General features: G+C 38.0%; 1 protein-coding gene across 1 annotated transcript in view; it reads right to left on the bottom strand.

Moving 5' to 3' along the window:
• The window catches only part of LOC127567988 (ADP-ribose glycohydrolase MACROD2-like), an 874,651-nt gene that overhangs the window by 301,977 nt on the left and 555,108 nt on the right, over window positions 1-17,566 (bottom strand). The window contains exon 8 of the mRNA XM_052011231.1: window positions 12,663-12,784. Coding sequence (XP_051867191.1) covers window positions 12,663-12,784 — 122 coding nt within the window. The remainder of the gene's footprint in view (window positions 1-12,662; window positions 12,785-17,566) is intronic.

Genomic DNA, 17,566 nt, shown 5'->3' with positions numbered 1-17,566 from the left:
TCCCAACACCTAATTTTAATCATCTGATTTTTTCACAGATTGTTGTTAAAATAATGGAATGGGATCTGTGCACTTGAGAGAATGCACAGAGTCTAACATCTTGGGCAAAAGGCAACAGTATAGTAAGTTCTGCACTCCCTCCATACCACATGAATATTCAATGCTAGTTTGAATATTCCATTCTTCAACCCCTGCAAAGTGCCTGCTGTATAATTTATTGAATACAAAAAAAAAGAATTGAGTGAAAATTTTTAAATGTGATGACAATAAATGTTTGGTGGTTCCATGAAGCGGCAGATCTTTCAAAGACAGTGTCCCTGACTGTGTACCATTGAAAGCAAATTTTCCATCAGCATATAGGTGCAATCTTTTTAGAGGTGGTCAAACCTCAGCAAGGACTGAGCAGTGCAGGATCTTTTCGGCTCTAAATGGCTGGCCTCCCCTCTGAGTCTCACTGCAGCTTCACTGTAGAATGTTGTGATGGGGAGAGATGGGAAGGGCTGGAGCAACCTGGAGATCAGGAGGACTGGAGGAGCCAGGATATTGAGAGGGATGGAGAGAGGATGGAGAGAGGATGGAGGGCTGGTGGGATGGAGGAAGCTGGAGATTGAGAGGGCTGGGAAGAGTTTGCAGATGACAACAGCAGCAGTTTGTTTGCACCTCTGGGAGTTAAATCAAAGGCACTAATGTAGATCTATACAAGTATCATGAGCAAAATAACATTGACTTCCCTCAGCCAATGCAGGTCCACAGCCTGAACTATACGACGATGTAGTTAATTCAATCATCAATGCTCAGCACCCACATTTACTCAAGCGAGGCTTGTTGATACGTTGGTATGGCTCATGCCATTCTGACAGTTCAGGTTTGCTGATTCAAGTCAGTGGATGTTTGCAGGTCACAGGGGAGGTGCACCAATGCAAGGACTGCAAGGTGGGACACTCAGTGGAGAACTGAGGGCCCTGCTGGATTGATGAGAAGCTGTTCGGAAGCCATGCAAATGAGTGTCTGAGAAAAACCAAAAAACAAACTGCAAATACTGAAAATCTGAAACAAAAACAGAAAACACTGGAAAAACTCAGCAGGTCAGGCAGCATCTGTGAAGGAGAAACAGTCAATGTTTCAAGTCTGCTATCCTTGTTATCACTGGGAAAAAGAGAGATGCAAATTAGTTTTCAGTAGAAAATACACTCTGGATCTGGTGAACATAATTCTATTAGTTTCAAGATAATTATGGAGGAGGATAGGACTGATCCTCAGGTTGAGATTCTAAATTGGAGTAAGGCCAAATTTGATGGCATCAGGAGGGATCTGGCTGTTGTGGACTGGGATAGGACTTGAGGACCTGTGTTATAGGGAAAGGTGGACTGGGTTAGGACTTTATTCCTTGGAGCACAGGAGAATGAAGGGGGATCTCATAGAGGTATATAAAATTATGAGGGGTATGGATAGGGTGAATGCATGCAGGCTTTTTCCCCTCAGGTTGGGTGAGACTAGAAGTAGAAGTCATAAGTTTAGGGTGACAGGTGAAATATTTAAGAGGGATCCGGAGGGAAACTTCTTCACTCAGAGGGTGGTGCAAGTGTGGAACAAGCTGCCAGCAGAAGTGGTGGATGTGGGTTCAATTGTAACATTTAAGAGAAATTTGGATAGGTACATTGATGGGAGGGGTTTGGAGGGATATGGTCCGGTGCAGGTAGATGGGACTAGGCAGAAAATCAGGTCGGCATGGACTAGATGGGCTGAAGGGCCTGCTTCAGTGCTGTAGTGCTCTATGTCTCTAGAAGGTGGGGTAGGAAATATGTAGACCAAAGGGAATCTCTGTGTTCAAATGGGTACAGTTACCAGCACAATAAGCTTATAGGTCTGTGTAATTTTTAATTCATAGTGATTATTTTGCAAACAGTTCCAAGGCAATATTTGAATTCATTGCTCAAGATTGACAAGAGACTGAACAGATATAACTGAACATTTTCTAGTATAAACAGCTGTGATGCTTCCTCCTGTCTTTGGTCCATGCAGATTTCTGTGCTCACTAATATTTACGAGGATGTAAATTCTGAAGGGTGCAAGGGAGGAGAAAGCGATGAAAATACCCCTAATTTAGAACTAAAATTGAATTTTTAAACTTCTTATTCCATTCATTTCCTGACATTCTACTTAAAGTATGCCACATATTAGCTGATCAAAATGCTACCCCAGTATTCCTCATTTAAAGTCCTAGCACAAATTTATAGGAACAAAAATTGCTGATGTAACTTTGAAGCTATGTGCTCTGGGCTTGACCATAGATGTTCTATAAAATCAATAGAGTGCCCAGTGACACCACTGTGTCAGCCAGTAAGTTCAAGTCAGAATGGGACTCAAAAGCTCACAGCAAATATTCTACCTACATAGCCAAATGAGTCTGTTTAAATTGTGGGCAATAACAATTTGTTTAAAAAGATCTCTACAAACCACAGCAAACAGAACTCATTACTGAAACTATTGCTGATCTCCCAATAAAAAAACAGGGTGATTAGTCCAGCAAAATACAGCGAATGGGGGAAAATTGCACACACAAATTATGTACATAAAATCAACCTGATCACTGCAGATGTTACTGGTGAGGCAATTACCAAAACATTCAATCTGGGGATATTGGTGTCACAAAATGTAGTCTATATTCAACAAGATAGTCAAACGGGAAATAGCTTAAAACAGATTTGAATCAAACTCTGGATTAGCTTGATTCTCTCTCACCTTTAAATTCAACATAATGGATAATAGATCCTAATGCAACCGACAGTTGCTCACACTGAGCAGGTATTTATTCAAATGACAGTAGATGTAAAAGAAATTATAATATAGGATGTGAAAAAGTTAAAATGCAGAAGTCAACAAAAACATATTTAGTTTGCTTTTTTAAAATCTCCTTACACCACTTTACAGGCATGCAATGAAAAACTTTGGACATCAAACCACAGCAGGAGATAATAATGACGATGACCAAGAATTTGTCAAAGAGGCAGATTTAAAAGAGCACCTTAAAGGACAAGAGGGCGGTAGAGAGGCCATGATGTTTAGGAGGAAAGTTCCAGACCTTAGAACTTGGTAGTTGAAGGCAAGGCAACCAATAGTACAGAGATTGAAATTGGGGATACTCATTTTCTTGTTAATAGTTTAATGGGGCAGTTAGAGGAACAACTTGAACAAAGGAACAGGTAAACAGAGAAACATACAAAATGGGAAAAGGAGTAGCCTACTCAACCCCTCAAGCCTACTCCCCTTTGATAAGATCATGGCTGATGAGACTGTAACAACTCCCCATTCCTGTCCAGCCACAGTAATCTTTCGCCCCATTGCTTATCTAGAATCTATCTACCTGTGCCTTAAAAAAAAATCAAAGACTCTGCTTCCACTACTCTTAAAGGAAGAGAGTTCCAAAGACTCATGATCCTCTGAGAGAAAATGTTTTGTCTCCTCTCTCTTAAATACCCTGATTAGTAAAGGGCGATGCCTAGTTCTAGATGCTCTCACAAGAGAAAACACCCTTTCCACATTCACCCTGTCAAGCCATTAACGCATTGACATACTTCCTTAAAGGAGGCCATTTCTGTACATAGTTCTTCAGATGCACTCTCACCAATGCCTTTCTTTAGCATTCAATTCATTTTTTAGCTTTACGAATTACTGTAGCTGCATATTAACCTTTTGTGAATAGTGCACTGGGACACCCAGATCCCTCTGCATCTCAGAGCTCTGCAATCTCTCACCATTGAAAACAAAATGCTTCTTTTTTTATTTTTCCTCCAAAATGGACAAAGTGAATAAGATAGAAAGATACAACCTGTAAAGATCTATAAGGTTCCAATGATTAGACTGGAATGCCTTATCTAATCTTACAACCTGATAAAGGAAATACTGGCTGATGTCGTCTTGGAAAGATTCTGAAGTGGACTATTTCATCTCTCATCCACACCCACAACCTATGTGTGTTGAATCTTTTATGCCCCGTCTTCCTGTGAAATCTGCTGCCTGGGTGTCTCCTGTGGGTGTGCTAAGCTGGAATGCTGAATTGGACAGCTTGAATCTCCTGTACCAAAATGCTCAATCCACAAATGGAAACACAGACATTAGGACCTAGGATTACATGTCTGCCGCATTTCTCTCTCGCACAACATTTAGTACATATATTTCAGAGCATACCAGGAACCAGATCCAGATCTGAAACACTAAATAAAATTGAAATAAATAAATAATAGCAATGTTAGCTGTTTTAACGATGCATAAAACATATCGGGCACCAATCTTGCTAACCTCAAAGCATCCCCATGAATGGATTAAGTTTATAGAACCATAGAACAATACAGCACAATATAGGCCCTTCGGCCCACCATGTTGTGCCAAGTTTTAAACCACACCTAAGACTATCTAACCCCTTCCTCCCACATATCCCTCTACCTTAAATTCCTCCATATGCTTATCTAACAATCTCTTGAACCTGACCAACGTGTCTGCCTCCACCACTACCCCAGGCAGCGCATTCCATGCACCAACCACTCTCTGGGTGAAAAACCTCCCTCTGATATCTCCCCACCCATTACTTTAAAGCCATGCACTCTTGTATTGAGCATTGGTGCCCTGGGAAAGAGGCGCTGGCTGTCTACTCTATCTATTCCTCTTAATATTTTGTATACCTCTATCATGTCTCCCCTCATCCTCCTCCTCTCCAAAGAGTAAAGCCTTAGCTCCCTTAGTCATAGGGAGAGTAAATTCAGAGTGCTAGTGCTCGAGGATCTAAAATGAAAATGAGAGGGTGGTAAATGTTTGGAAAAATCTGCCTTGCAAGTAAGTTCAGATAAACATAAGGATTTTCACTGCAATTAGCATTCATACGGCCACCTCAGTGTAGTAGAGCATCCAAGTTGTATGACAGGTACATCATAAAACATTGGCACTAAACAGCACAACAAAATATCAAGACAATTCTTTAAAAAGTTTGATCAAAAATTAATTTGTTGTAAATTACCAAGGAATATTGTTGAAGAATGAATGGACTTTACTTGTCTAGGCTGCAGTAATGTTTGTTTCTCATGCTGCTGAATTTCATGCTGTCATTGACTACTAAGCAGAGAGCAGACATCCTGTCATCAGGTTCCTGAATGAGTCCAGGCCTTACAATAGCAAGACTGCTGCAGAAAATGCTGTTATATTAAACAATTCAATTCAGACTTTGAGGAGGCAAAACAAAAATGTTATTTAAGCCATACTTCCACTACTCTGCTGGGCTGGAATTTTTATTCTAGTGAGTCGAGCAGATTGTATCTTGCTATCTCAGTTCGGTTCAAGTTTCACCTGCAAGCAATGGCATTGACTTTGGTACATATGGATGAGCTAGAAATTTCTTTTTTTTTGCTTTTGAGCGATACCTTCTGGAGAGATTACATTACACAATGCTTTCTCATTGGAATGGAATTGCTAGGTTCCTTTAAATCCGACTTACAAAGGCAAATTTTCAGTTCATTCTTGTTTTATAAAAATATGCACCAGGTTGGGATCTTGTTCCATTCTATTGTTTTTTTTCCCAGTGCAACTCATACAAAAATCAGCCAAACCAGCATTAGCAAAATTGCAGAACTGCCTACAGTACAAACCGACTTTCTGCGAAAATCTTCATTAGATTATAAATAACGTAGTGCTAGAACCCAGCACTGCCCACAAAACTAGCCCTAGCCCTGAATGAATTAATCACAGTGGCATTTTTGTTTTACTAATTGACCCTTTTTGCACTTCTTGGGGAAGATTCTTCAGAATAAGCTGGTTCTTTGGGGACAAGGACAAAAAATGACTAATTTTAAAAGCTGTTGACTATATATCTTGTTAATTCGCAAAGAAACTGACTCTCATACCCCAAAATAGCTGGCAAATTGCTCTACGGTTTTTAAAGTCATTTTTAGTGAATTAAGATTAAGCTGCTCACAGGCAGTGGGCTGATTAAAATTGCTTATGTTTGTAATAAAAACATTTTCAGCTATACTCATTAAACTGCACCAGGAAATCATTTTTAAATATGTCAAAGAACATATTTTAAAGCAGATTTGTACAAGTACATTCTAAATGCTGCCTAACTAGTTGCCTCATGGTAGATTTTGAGTTTGTTGTTACACAAATAAGCTTAAGTTAATACAAATGAAAACATAGCAATTCTAATCACGAGTACACCAGGATCATGTGCTGCATCCAGAGCAGAAACACTGTTCTGGTGGCTTTAACAAACTTGTGCAGAGACAAGCACTTCATTCCACTCAAAATATCCTAGGACACAGAATCGTTGTATGAAATTGGCTATGAAAGATATGACTCTGAGTTTGTTGGAATTCTGGGCAAATTAAGTCCCAAAGGAAGAAGGGCCAAAAGATATTTTCAGCTTGTCTGACATTTCCTACCTCAGATAAAGAGACACTTAGACAAATAATTCCCATCACGGACAAAAGGGAGATAAGCATTTGAGCCTCTTTGGCTGAAGTGCATTATGAGCTCAGGTTTAATCAGGAAAGAGACAAATAAATACCACCAATAAGATTCTGCAAAAAAGCAAATATGGCCTTAGCAACCTTAATGAGGAGTAACTGCACAACTAATTTAAATCTGAAGTTAAATTATCTACTAGATAATCAAAAAGACTGTTGATTGGGATTTAAATGAAGTTTTTATTGCTAGCTTGATGCAGGTCTGTGTTTTTATTCCCCAAAGTAGCCAATTAGCACAAGCCCAAATATAGCCTTCAGACTCCTGGGTCAAGCTCACAAATCTCCTTTCAGCAGGTTCAGAAGCCAAACCATGAAAGCTGTTTTGCACAAACTGATTCATGTGATGAAATCACTTGGTTTCTGTGTGGTTACAGTTAACTTAGGCTGACTAAAGGGAGAAATCTGCATGCTAATATTAAAAATGTGCCATGAAAGGTCATAATCTCCATTTTTCCTTCTTCTTCCAAGATAGAGTCTCTGCAGCAATACCTGTGGTGCAGTACAGAAGAGTAATCAAAAGTGCCATGCCAACTTAGTCCTTTAAATTGCCTGCAGGACATTGGATCCACACAGCTGTCACTTTAAAGGTGCCCCAAATGTGCAGATGTCAGAATTTGAAGGCCTAATTAATGATGATAATTACTATTTACATATATTAACCTGGGCCGATCTGTATTCAGAAGAAAAATTCTCAAGTGCCTTATCAACATTGCAAATGCAACATGATTTAAACATGTGCAACGGGATCCCAAGTCAATTACATCTATTAGATGCAAAACAGAAGTAACTTTTGCGTGATTTCCACCCACAAAATCAAAGTCATTAATGTAAAGTCAACAAAAAAAGTCACAGACCCAAAACATTAACTGTTTCTCTATCTACACTTGTTGCCTCAGTTGCTATGTTTTTACAGCATTTTCTGTTTTTATTTCAGATTTCCAGCATCTGTAGTTTTTTTTGTGTTTCACCAACAAAATTACACTCTCTAACATTATAAAGAATCATGTCCTACTAATAAAATCTTTGAAAGGAACGACATCTACATGACTGTTCAGTTCTTATCTTTCTCTTTTATTCCAGCAGCTGACCTCTCATTGTTCTTTAGTACTAAAGATGTGGGTTAACATCCATTGTTTTAATTATTTAGTTATTTTCTTTCAGTACCATAAAAGTAATCCAAGGTGATTCATAGAAGCATTATTGGACATAATTTGATATTAAGCCTCATAATATAATATTCAGGAAGGGACTTAAAAACTCGATCAAACCAGTAAGAGTTAAGGAGTGAGTTGGAGGGCAAGGACTTCTTGGGACAGAATCCCAGGACAGCTGAAGGCAGAGTCACCAACGACAGAGTCAAAGAGGAAAACAGGAATTCTGCGTCAGTATTAGGAGGCTATTCAAATGCAGCGTGTGGAAGAGATAACCCTGATTCTGGCCTCACCAACCTCCACAGATGTACATTAGCGGCATGGATTTGTAACTTTTCCTCTCTCCAATTTAGGGACGTAAAGAAAAATTGGTATTCCTATTACTCTCACAGCTAACTCAATAGGGATAGAAAGGGGTCCAGGGTACATGTGGGGGATATGGTGGTACTCCGGAGAGTGGAATTTACAATCCAGACTCATAAATTTAAATCCCACCACCGAAGTGGTGGAAACTAAATTCAGTTGATAATCCGAAGCAAACAAATTTTTGGCACTGATGACTATAAAACCACCATTATAAAAAAGTCATTTGGTTCACCAATGTTCTTCAGGGGAGGAAGGCAACCAGCTTTACCTGGTCTAGCCTTAGTGTTGGAATATTGTGTGTACATTTCAATTGTGCATATCGCTATATCAACTCCAGACCCACCAATGTGGTTGATAATTCAATGGCCTCGCATGCCACCCAGTTCAAGGGCAATTAGGGAAGGCTAACAAATGTTGGCCTTACCAACAATGTCCAGATACTTAGGGAAAGAAATAAATAAATGGAGATGAAAATGATTATTGCATAAATTCAATTTGATTCCTATTCTAGAATGCAGACCTAATTAAACATCTTATTTGGTTAAAAAGTGATAATTAGCTTTCACTTGAATGTTAATTCGAGCTCAACAACATATTGCTAGAACCTTTAATTGTGCTAATTGGGTTAAGACTGCACTTATTATTAAAAAGTTACAGTCATCCCATACGTAGCTTGGTAATACAAAGCAATAGATGATGTTGAGCAGTCTCAAATGACCTTAAGGAGCACCAATATATTGCCTCACATCAGTCCTGTCAACCATGAATTATATATTTCAAGTGCTGCCAGGCCCTGCTATTCTCTTTTAACATTAACACTGTTACCAAAAATTCCAAGAGCCATAAATACCACCCACAGCACTTCCCTTAGGACAGAAAAATGTTTGTGTTCCTAAACAACAACTTGCATTTATTTGTACAACACCTGTAACATTGTAAAACATTCCCCAGGATGCACTACAAACACAATCTGCCAATGCACGGGACAAAGCTTGGCCGAAGAGGTAGGGTTATATTCAAAAGAGTGACTTAGAGATTTAGGGAGGGAATTCAAGAATTTATAGACTTGGCAACTGAATGGATTGCCATTTATGGTGGAAAGAATAAAATCAGGTTGGGCAAGAAATCAGAAGGTGAAAAGAACTCTGAAGGTTCTAGGACTGGAGGATAATCCAGAGGCAAGAGATTTTAAAATGTTAGAAAATGTGAAAATTGAGGTCCAGTGTAGATCAGAAAGCCAAATTGGCTGAGTTAAGATACACACAGCTGTCCTTTGAATGATCCTGTGCAAGTATACATGAATCAGAAAGTCAGAAACACTTGGATCCTATCTGGAACAAGGCTTTGATGAAGGAATGCTGAGAATTCTCTCTCCCTTCTAAACAAGTGTTACTATGCCACATGGCACCACTTCGTTGACTGGAAGATAAATAAGTCACAGCATCTGTCTACACATATCCCCATTTTTCGCTAAATGGGCTGGGAGTAGGAAGAGGAAATTCATCAAAGGAATAACTAAAATATTAATTTAAATTAGACTCAAGGGCTGCTGTTGCCACTCACTGTTAGCAACACACAGTATTATTATTATTTTAAGCCATAAGAACACTTCTTGCAATGCATTCTTTCCTGTCATGAACTTGGCTGAAGACTGAGGTAGGCTCTGCTTTCTTCATTAGACTGACAGGAAGGGACTCTTGAGGTGAACACCAGTTCTGACAGATCATTACAAACCATGGCACGGACACTTGCTGTGTTAATGTAATCATTGTCATTTGTCAAAGTCGCTTTTACTCTCCCCCTCCACCTCAACTAAAAGCCCTGCTGCAGCTGGAATCATACAGCTTTTGTTTACAAATTGTTCTAATGGAGTGGCCTACTTAATTCTACTCAGCCACGGTTTCATTCTGCTGTAACCTAAACCCTCTTTATCAAGCAGCAGAGATAAAAAGGTACAAGAGGCTGAGGAATTTAAGAGTGAGTTCTTCACCAGGAGCCAGAGTTCAGTTTATGGGTTCATCATACATCAACCGATAGAGTGTGTCTGGGTTGTTTAAACACAAGAGAGATTGCTTAGTATTAAGTTTCCAGATGGCCTGACATGGAAAGACATTGCATTTATCAAAGGCCTCTTCAGTTTCTGAAATGTAGCCACTTAAACTGTCTCGGCTAACACCAATGCAAATATTGTGTGAAATAAATCTGGATCCCCTTACCAGCAGGGGAAAGAGGTGGGGGTGGGGGAAATGGCAACAAGGTGCTGAATTATTTTTACTGATAAAAGCCAGTCTGAATTCCCACAGCAACTATTTTGGTCGACACTGTAAAAGCTGACATGGCAGTTTATAAGCTCAAATCACGAGGTGAACGTTGGGAATCCATGGAATGTTTTTTTTTATCTTATTTTACGCTAATTGCTTCAAATAAATAATCTCAGCAAGTCGCACCATGTACATCTAGCTGGGAATCTCACAGGCAAATTCACCAGGATCTGTGGTTGATTCAAATTGCCACCAAAGAGATGAGAATTCTCCCAAAAGATCGGGAGTGGGGTGGAGAATTGTTTAATGAACTTTCAGCATTCCTGACAATCTGTTTTAATCAGCTTTAGAACCACGTGATTTCAATCCCTGCACACGCAGACATAAATCAATTAATTTCCCTTATGCTTCAAGCTGATAACCAAAAATTGTGCACGTTGTGGGTGTAATCAAAGGAAGAATAAACATGGGACTGTTGTGAATAACTTGCATCCAAGTCAAAATTAAAAGGATGGATGAATGGTGGCATACTAATTATGTTACTGGATGAAATTTCCACAGACCTGGATTAGTGATCCTGACACGAGATCAAATTCCACTATTGGAAGTGGATAATTTAAATGTAGGTAATTAAATAACCTGATATTAAATGTTAGTGTCAGTATTACTAATTACTGGTTGTGGTAATGCCTTTTAGAGAGTATACCTACTTTCCTTACCCAATCTATCCTATTTATTACTACAGATGAACAAAAAGAGCTTGTCCATTAACGGCCCACTGAAACGGCTCATCATACAAATGGCAATGGTTCACCATCACCTTTACAAGCACAATAAGGGATGGCAAATAATTGGGCCTCACACCGGCATTGCTGTTAATGAATTAAAATTAAACATTCTAATGCTTATTCAGTTGAGATTTATGTCATTCTTACACCCAACATCTTACAAAGTAATACAGGTTCACTGTTTCAAATCCATTAGATACAACAGTCTTAACTTTAATAGAATGGCACAAAGAGCATTGCTTTTGTGCATTAAACTGAATAGATAATCAGAGTATACTGTACAAAAACAGGCCATTTGGCCCTGCAAGGCTATGCTGATGTTCATATGTCACACAAATTGCCTCCCATTCCACTTGCCTCTTCTCAGCCTTTTCATTTCCCTTTCTCACCTGGTGTTCTTTGTGTACTACCTAAGCTACTTGCCTTCGTTGCTTCCTGTGGTAGTGAATTCCACATTCTGGAACATTCAGAGAAAATAAATTTTTCCTTATTTTGCAAATGAATTTATTAGTATCTGCCTTGCTTTTATGGATGGTAGTGTTAGACTCTTCCACAAGCGAGAGACATCCTGCTTACGTCTAACTGTCCACTCCAGCTATAGTGAATGACGACAGTGAATCAGAGAGCTACGTCAGCACACCATGTAGTGTGGTCACATTTTCACTGCTGCATTCTGTGCAGGTTTGGAAGTCCTGCTTTAGAAAGGATACACATACCTTAGAGGAAGTCTGTGGCAATTCATCAGGACAGAACTAGTAATGAAATGGCAAAGCTAAATGGATAAACTTCATTATATTCACTGGAGCTGTGAAGGCTGAGCTGATGAACTAATGGATGTTCACCTATTCATCCAAACCAGCTGTCCTAATCTTTGTAGCCAAAAAGAGAAAACTGCCCCAGTTATGGTCTTGCATTGGGATGAGTGAAACTACTACAGAGCTATGGTGAATTCTGGCTAACGTATAGTTCAAGCAAACCAATTGAACAGAGCTGATGTGCATGGGGTTACTGAACACCCCCTATGATATTAAATTGGTTGTCCCAAGTACAATGTTGTAACTTTGTGATGATATTAGCTCTGTACACTGTGAAGTTAATGCATAAAGTAAAACTGAAAAGAAAATAATGGAATTTGTATATACTTGTGCAAAATTATAAATGTAACAATAATGATCAAGTCAATAATATTTGATTGTGTTTCCCCCATTGATGCTGCTTGACCTTCGTTGTGCTTCCAGCATGTTCTGTTTCTGTTCAGATTTCTAACATCTTCAGTTTTTTTGCTCAACGTTTGGAAAATGCGGACAGCCAGAGAGCCAAATGTCAAATCGTTAGCATCACCAAAAAGTAATGATTTGTTTTTTTAGAAACAGCGAAAGAAACACTAATAATGTGGATCTATAATTATCGCCTGATACATGCAGAACCAGTGTCATAAACAAGCACCGTGAAGGTTTCCAGACCCAATTTTCTAACAAATTATGAATCTTTGCATATGTTTGATATTGTAATATTTTTAGAAGAATGAAGAGACAAATCCCTTTACATGTTATTTTAATAGGCTGAGGCAAAGGTAACACTTACAATAGATCTCAGCCCTTGAGTCTCCAACAGCTTCAGGGAAGTCTCATAGCAATTCCTCAACTGACGTTTAAGACGCTCATCACAGTTTCCTCTTGCTATAGGTCCCACAGTATGGATGACATCTAAAAGCAAAAAGGAACAAAGAATTTTTTTTATTCAGAAAATGATAGCGCACAGGAGGCCATTGAGCCCACCATGACCATGTAAGAGCCAGTCATTATACAAGCTACTTGTGCCCAAGTCTTGTGAATGAACAATAGAAATATAAAGCTTATGTCCAATATAGCATTGGTCATTTAATTATAAAATCTTCAAAAAAAATTGTAGTTACAAGCTGAGGAATATTTTAGTATTCAATTTTCTGAATTGCATCTAAAATAACTGTGCAAATTTTAAAAAAATATACCAAAATGTGCATGAAAAATATTGTAGGTTAATTTCAGATAATTTGTACTGAGGAAGGCAATCCCAAACGTTGAAGATTTTCTTAAAAACCTTCCAGTTTATAAAATGGTTCTATTTGAGTCAGTAATGAATTCAGAGTCTGGAGGTGAAATCAATTAGATTTGCCTTTTATTCATTTTAACTTCACATTCAATACTATAATCTTGCTATTTCATGGACAGCATAATAAGGCAGTTACTTGTCCGTCGAGCTTAATTTCACCACCATGAATTACAAAAAAGGAGCTATCTCACAACATTTTATTCAATCATCAGCAAAGACAGGATGACACTCTCCAAGGATCAAGCTACAATTGTAATTGGACAGACAAAGCACTCCTACAGCAAGAATGAAAATCTACTGACATTTGCAAAGAATAGATAAATGCAGAAGAAATACACACACAGACCAGCATCTGTAAGCCCATCTTACATTATATAATTCAACTCCTTAAGTTCTGCAATTGGGTTGTTCTGGTTACAGGAAGGAGCAAAGATGTCAGGCAGCGGCAATGGGCCAAAATTACAATGAGGCTAATGGGACCTTACTGCAATCTGTGGGAAAAAAAAAATTCAAAGCTATTTCAGTTAAGGGTTGGAGGCAAGGTTAACTGCAATAAAGCAGTCTGAATGCTGAGATGTAGCCTGCTAGAATGCTGAGGTGTGACCTGCCAGGATTTCAGAGATTACACATGGTGGAGAGAAGATGCTCTCACTTGTGAACCTGATGAGAACAAGGGGCATAAATATAAAACAACCCCAAATAAAAAATAGGAAGCTCAAGAGAGCAAATAGAATGTGGAAATCCCTGTTGCAGAGACTGCTTGAAATGAACAGCACAGATTCAGTTCAGAGGGAGTAGTCATGCATATGAGAAAGAAAGGAATATAGGGTACACTGATGTATTTGGATGAAGAAGGCTAGACTGTAAACAACAGCGTCACCCTCTTGGACAGATTGGCCTGTGTCTGTGCCAGAAATACTACATAATAAACAAACTACTAATAAATAACATACAAATTGGGCTGCAGTTACAAAGAACTGAATTTTCACTCTAATTAAAAGTCTGAAGGAAAATATATGATGAAAGATTCTTGCTAAAATTTCACAAGAGGCCTTGAGCAGTTTCACTACATTCAGAAAGTTGAACACATTTTCATACATGAAAAGTATATAATTTTCTGATTTTGCTGCAGTAGGACATCTTACAATTGCCCTGTTAGATTTCTGACCAGCACCTTTCAGCTCAAAAATAATATGCAGCACATTTTGCTGGAAGTGCAAGATGATAATGAAGGCATTGGGGACTTTGGTGAATAACAGGACCAACACTCCATCTTCCTAAACAGTAAGATTTGAGGATTGAGAAAGAAATAGTGGATTTTCAAAATCAGAGGATGAATGAGAGTCAAGTTAGGAACAGAAAGAGAAATAAAAAGAAACAAAAGTTTGATTGAGAAGAAAGATCTGTGAGCCGAGCTTATGTTATAAAATTCAATACATTCTTATGACATTTTTAAATTCTCTAACAACAGACAACAAGATTGAACAGACAAAACTGTTTCCATTACGTAGCAGAGATATTCACGAACACGGCATGACCATAAAATGATTAAACAAAAGGATACTTTTGCTTCTCTCATCTTTCTACAATTGGCAATTAATGTGCAAATCCAGCAATCTCTTTAAAATAACAGGGAAGCTATGGTAAAAACACTGTACACAAATAAAATGACAGAACTGCAAAAATCAACCAGCAAGTTTTTGAATTTCACAAATCAATGAATCTTTTTTCATTCTTGAAACTGCTGGCTAAATTGCATATGAATAACAGTGTGCCTTGTTATTTTCCTACAAGACTTCAGCCAAACAGCTTTATCACCCACAGCATTATGAACTCAATACAAACTTATATCTTAAAATAATTTTCATTACTTTTTGATATGCAACTTTTATATATTTGTCAGCTGAATATTGATATGAATATTGACAGTGCTGTTTACATATCCAAAGATACGTATTAATGAAGCATGTATGTTTGATGCATGTCAGTTCTTGAAGAGATCACACCAGAATTTCCAATTTTTTTCACTGATAAAATCTCATTGCTTGTGCAACAAGAATTCCTATTTTGGAGGCTATAACTTTATATCTAAGAAAAGAAGATATCTTTATTAGTCACATGTACATCGAAACACACTCCAAAGATTACAGAGCTCAACAAAATATTTCTTCACAACTTCAAACAAAACTTTAATGAAGAAAACCAAAACTAAAAAATAGTTTTGATTGATGTTCTGGAGAATTAACCTCACTAAAGTTTGTTGCACTTTGGGCAAGAGGTTGGGGTGGTGCTGAACAGTTCCTGCACTATTGCTAAGAAACAGTATCAAGTCTTTGTGACATGTCTTATTCAGCACTCCACTATTCGATGAGATCATGGCTGATCTGTAAATTTATTTACCAATCTTAACACCATTTCTTTCTATACTGTCTCACAAAAAAATTCATTTTCAGATCTCAGTTGTTAATTGAGCTGAATTCCTTCTTTTGGGTGGGGGAAGTTAGCAGTTCAAATCTTTTGCATAATCGTGTGGCCACATACGACAAGATGGGCTATGACCTCACGATCTACCTTGTTGTGACCTTGCACCTTATTGCACTGCACTTTCTCTGTAGCTGTGACACTTTACTCTGTACTGTTATTGTTTTTACCTGTACTACCCCAATGTAACTGCACTGTGTAATGAATTGATCTGTATGATCAGTATGCAAGACAAGTTTTTCACTGTACTTCGGTACAAGTGACAATAATAAACCAATACAAGGGCTGAATCTTCAAATAATAAGTCTGCTTTGTTGCCCTGCTTTCTTAAGAATACTGGGTGCATTTTGTTTGCCACATCTCCCAGTGAATCAGGGGGACATAGGTTTTATCTTCACAGCTGTGTTCATGCCATGGATAATATCAGGGCCACTGAATTACAGTGAATGAATAAGCCCGGTTCCATTTTAACCAAACCTACTGAGAGTTTGGGTTGCTTTGTTGAATTCTGTGAAAAAATGTAAATGGGTGGTTTTTAATCAAATAATTTAATAACTCACCAATGAGACCTTTGTGTAAAATTACCTCTGAATGTTAAAATTTACCATCATGTATAAACATTAAGGCAAGAGCTGGAAAGAGCTAGCTGAGTTATTCACGTATTTGACATGTATGGTCCTTCACAGATAGAGTTAATCAGTGCACTTTATTCATTTTGTTGTGTGGGCAACAAATGTAAAATTCTAAGATATCCATCAGTAAAGTTCAAATGCTATCACTATGATAAGTTCTCAGGTTTAATTCAGTATTAGTAAAAGAACATGGTGAAAAGGTTCATGGATACTTGTTACAATGATTTTGAACAGCATTAACAATGTCAACTCAGGATGCGTATCTTTTAAATTTGTTTAATATTTATTTAGTTACATGTCACGGTAGCAGCAGTGTCAAATGCATCGGTCATATATTTGATGATGCTGCTGATGCTTCCATATTTTTTCACACGAGCTACTGAGGAGTACATTTAACCACATGCAGGAAGTCTGCTCCCACCAGAAGGAAGAAACCCTACTAATTCCTATTCATTGTTCAGATGAGGACATTTGCAGATCTTGAAGACACCTCAAGACTCATATCCTCTCTCCAGGTGTCCACTTGTAACATCACAATCTCAAAGTCCTTGTAGGAGAAATAGGGTGGCAATTCCTGTGTGACACTATTCCCAAGCCTTGCATTGTCTTACCATAGCAGGTGCAATTTAACACTGCCACTTTAAGGAATTCAACCACCAAGTTAAATAGAAAAGTAAAAACAACTGAGAATGCTAGAAATTTGAAATAAGAGAAAATGATGGAAGTACTCAGCACATCAGGTCAGATTCTGATGAAAGGTCATCGACCTGAAACATCAACTCTGTCTTTCTCTCTTGATAGATGCTAAGTATTTCTGGCATTTCCCATTTTTATTTCATAAAGACAAATATTGCAGGTGATTCACAAACATTGTATATGTGGGTAATATGTACAAATGTGAAGAAGATTGAGAATTTTGTTGCCTATACACGAATAGCTTTGTATAATGTGTCCGAATGAAAATCTTTCTCCACCAGTACCAGGTTAAAATGGCTTGGGTCCTCGTGTGCATGTTATCACACACATTTGGATTTCTATCCCTTTGTATCTTAGGGCATACAGGATATAGTCAAGTATTTTGAAAAACAAATGCTGTTATTATATTGGGGATGTTAAATAAAAATATACCAAAGTAAAATTTGAGTGGCCATGTTTGAAAGGCATTAACTCATGATCAGGAATCCAATATTCTAGTTCTGTGGATGAAGTTATCCAATAATTTTTTTTAAAACAAGTCCATGTAATGCACTATAAACAAAACAGAAAATGAAAAAGAACACTTTT

The sequence above is a fragment of the Pristis pectinata genome, chromosome 3 (assembly GCF_009764475.1).
Source record: "Pristis pectinata isolate sPriPec2 chromosome 3, sPriPec2.1.pri, whole genome shotgun sequence".
NCBI classification, from domain to species: domain Eukaryota; kingdom Metazoa; phylum Chordata; class Chondrichthyes; order Rhinopristiformes; family Pristidae; genus Pristis; species Pristis pectinata.
This window is presented reverse-complemented; position numbering and strand designations above follow the sequence as displayed.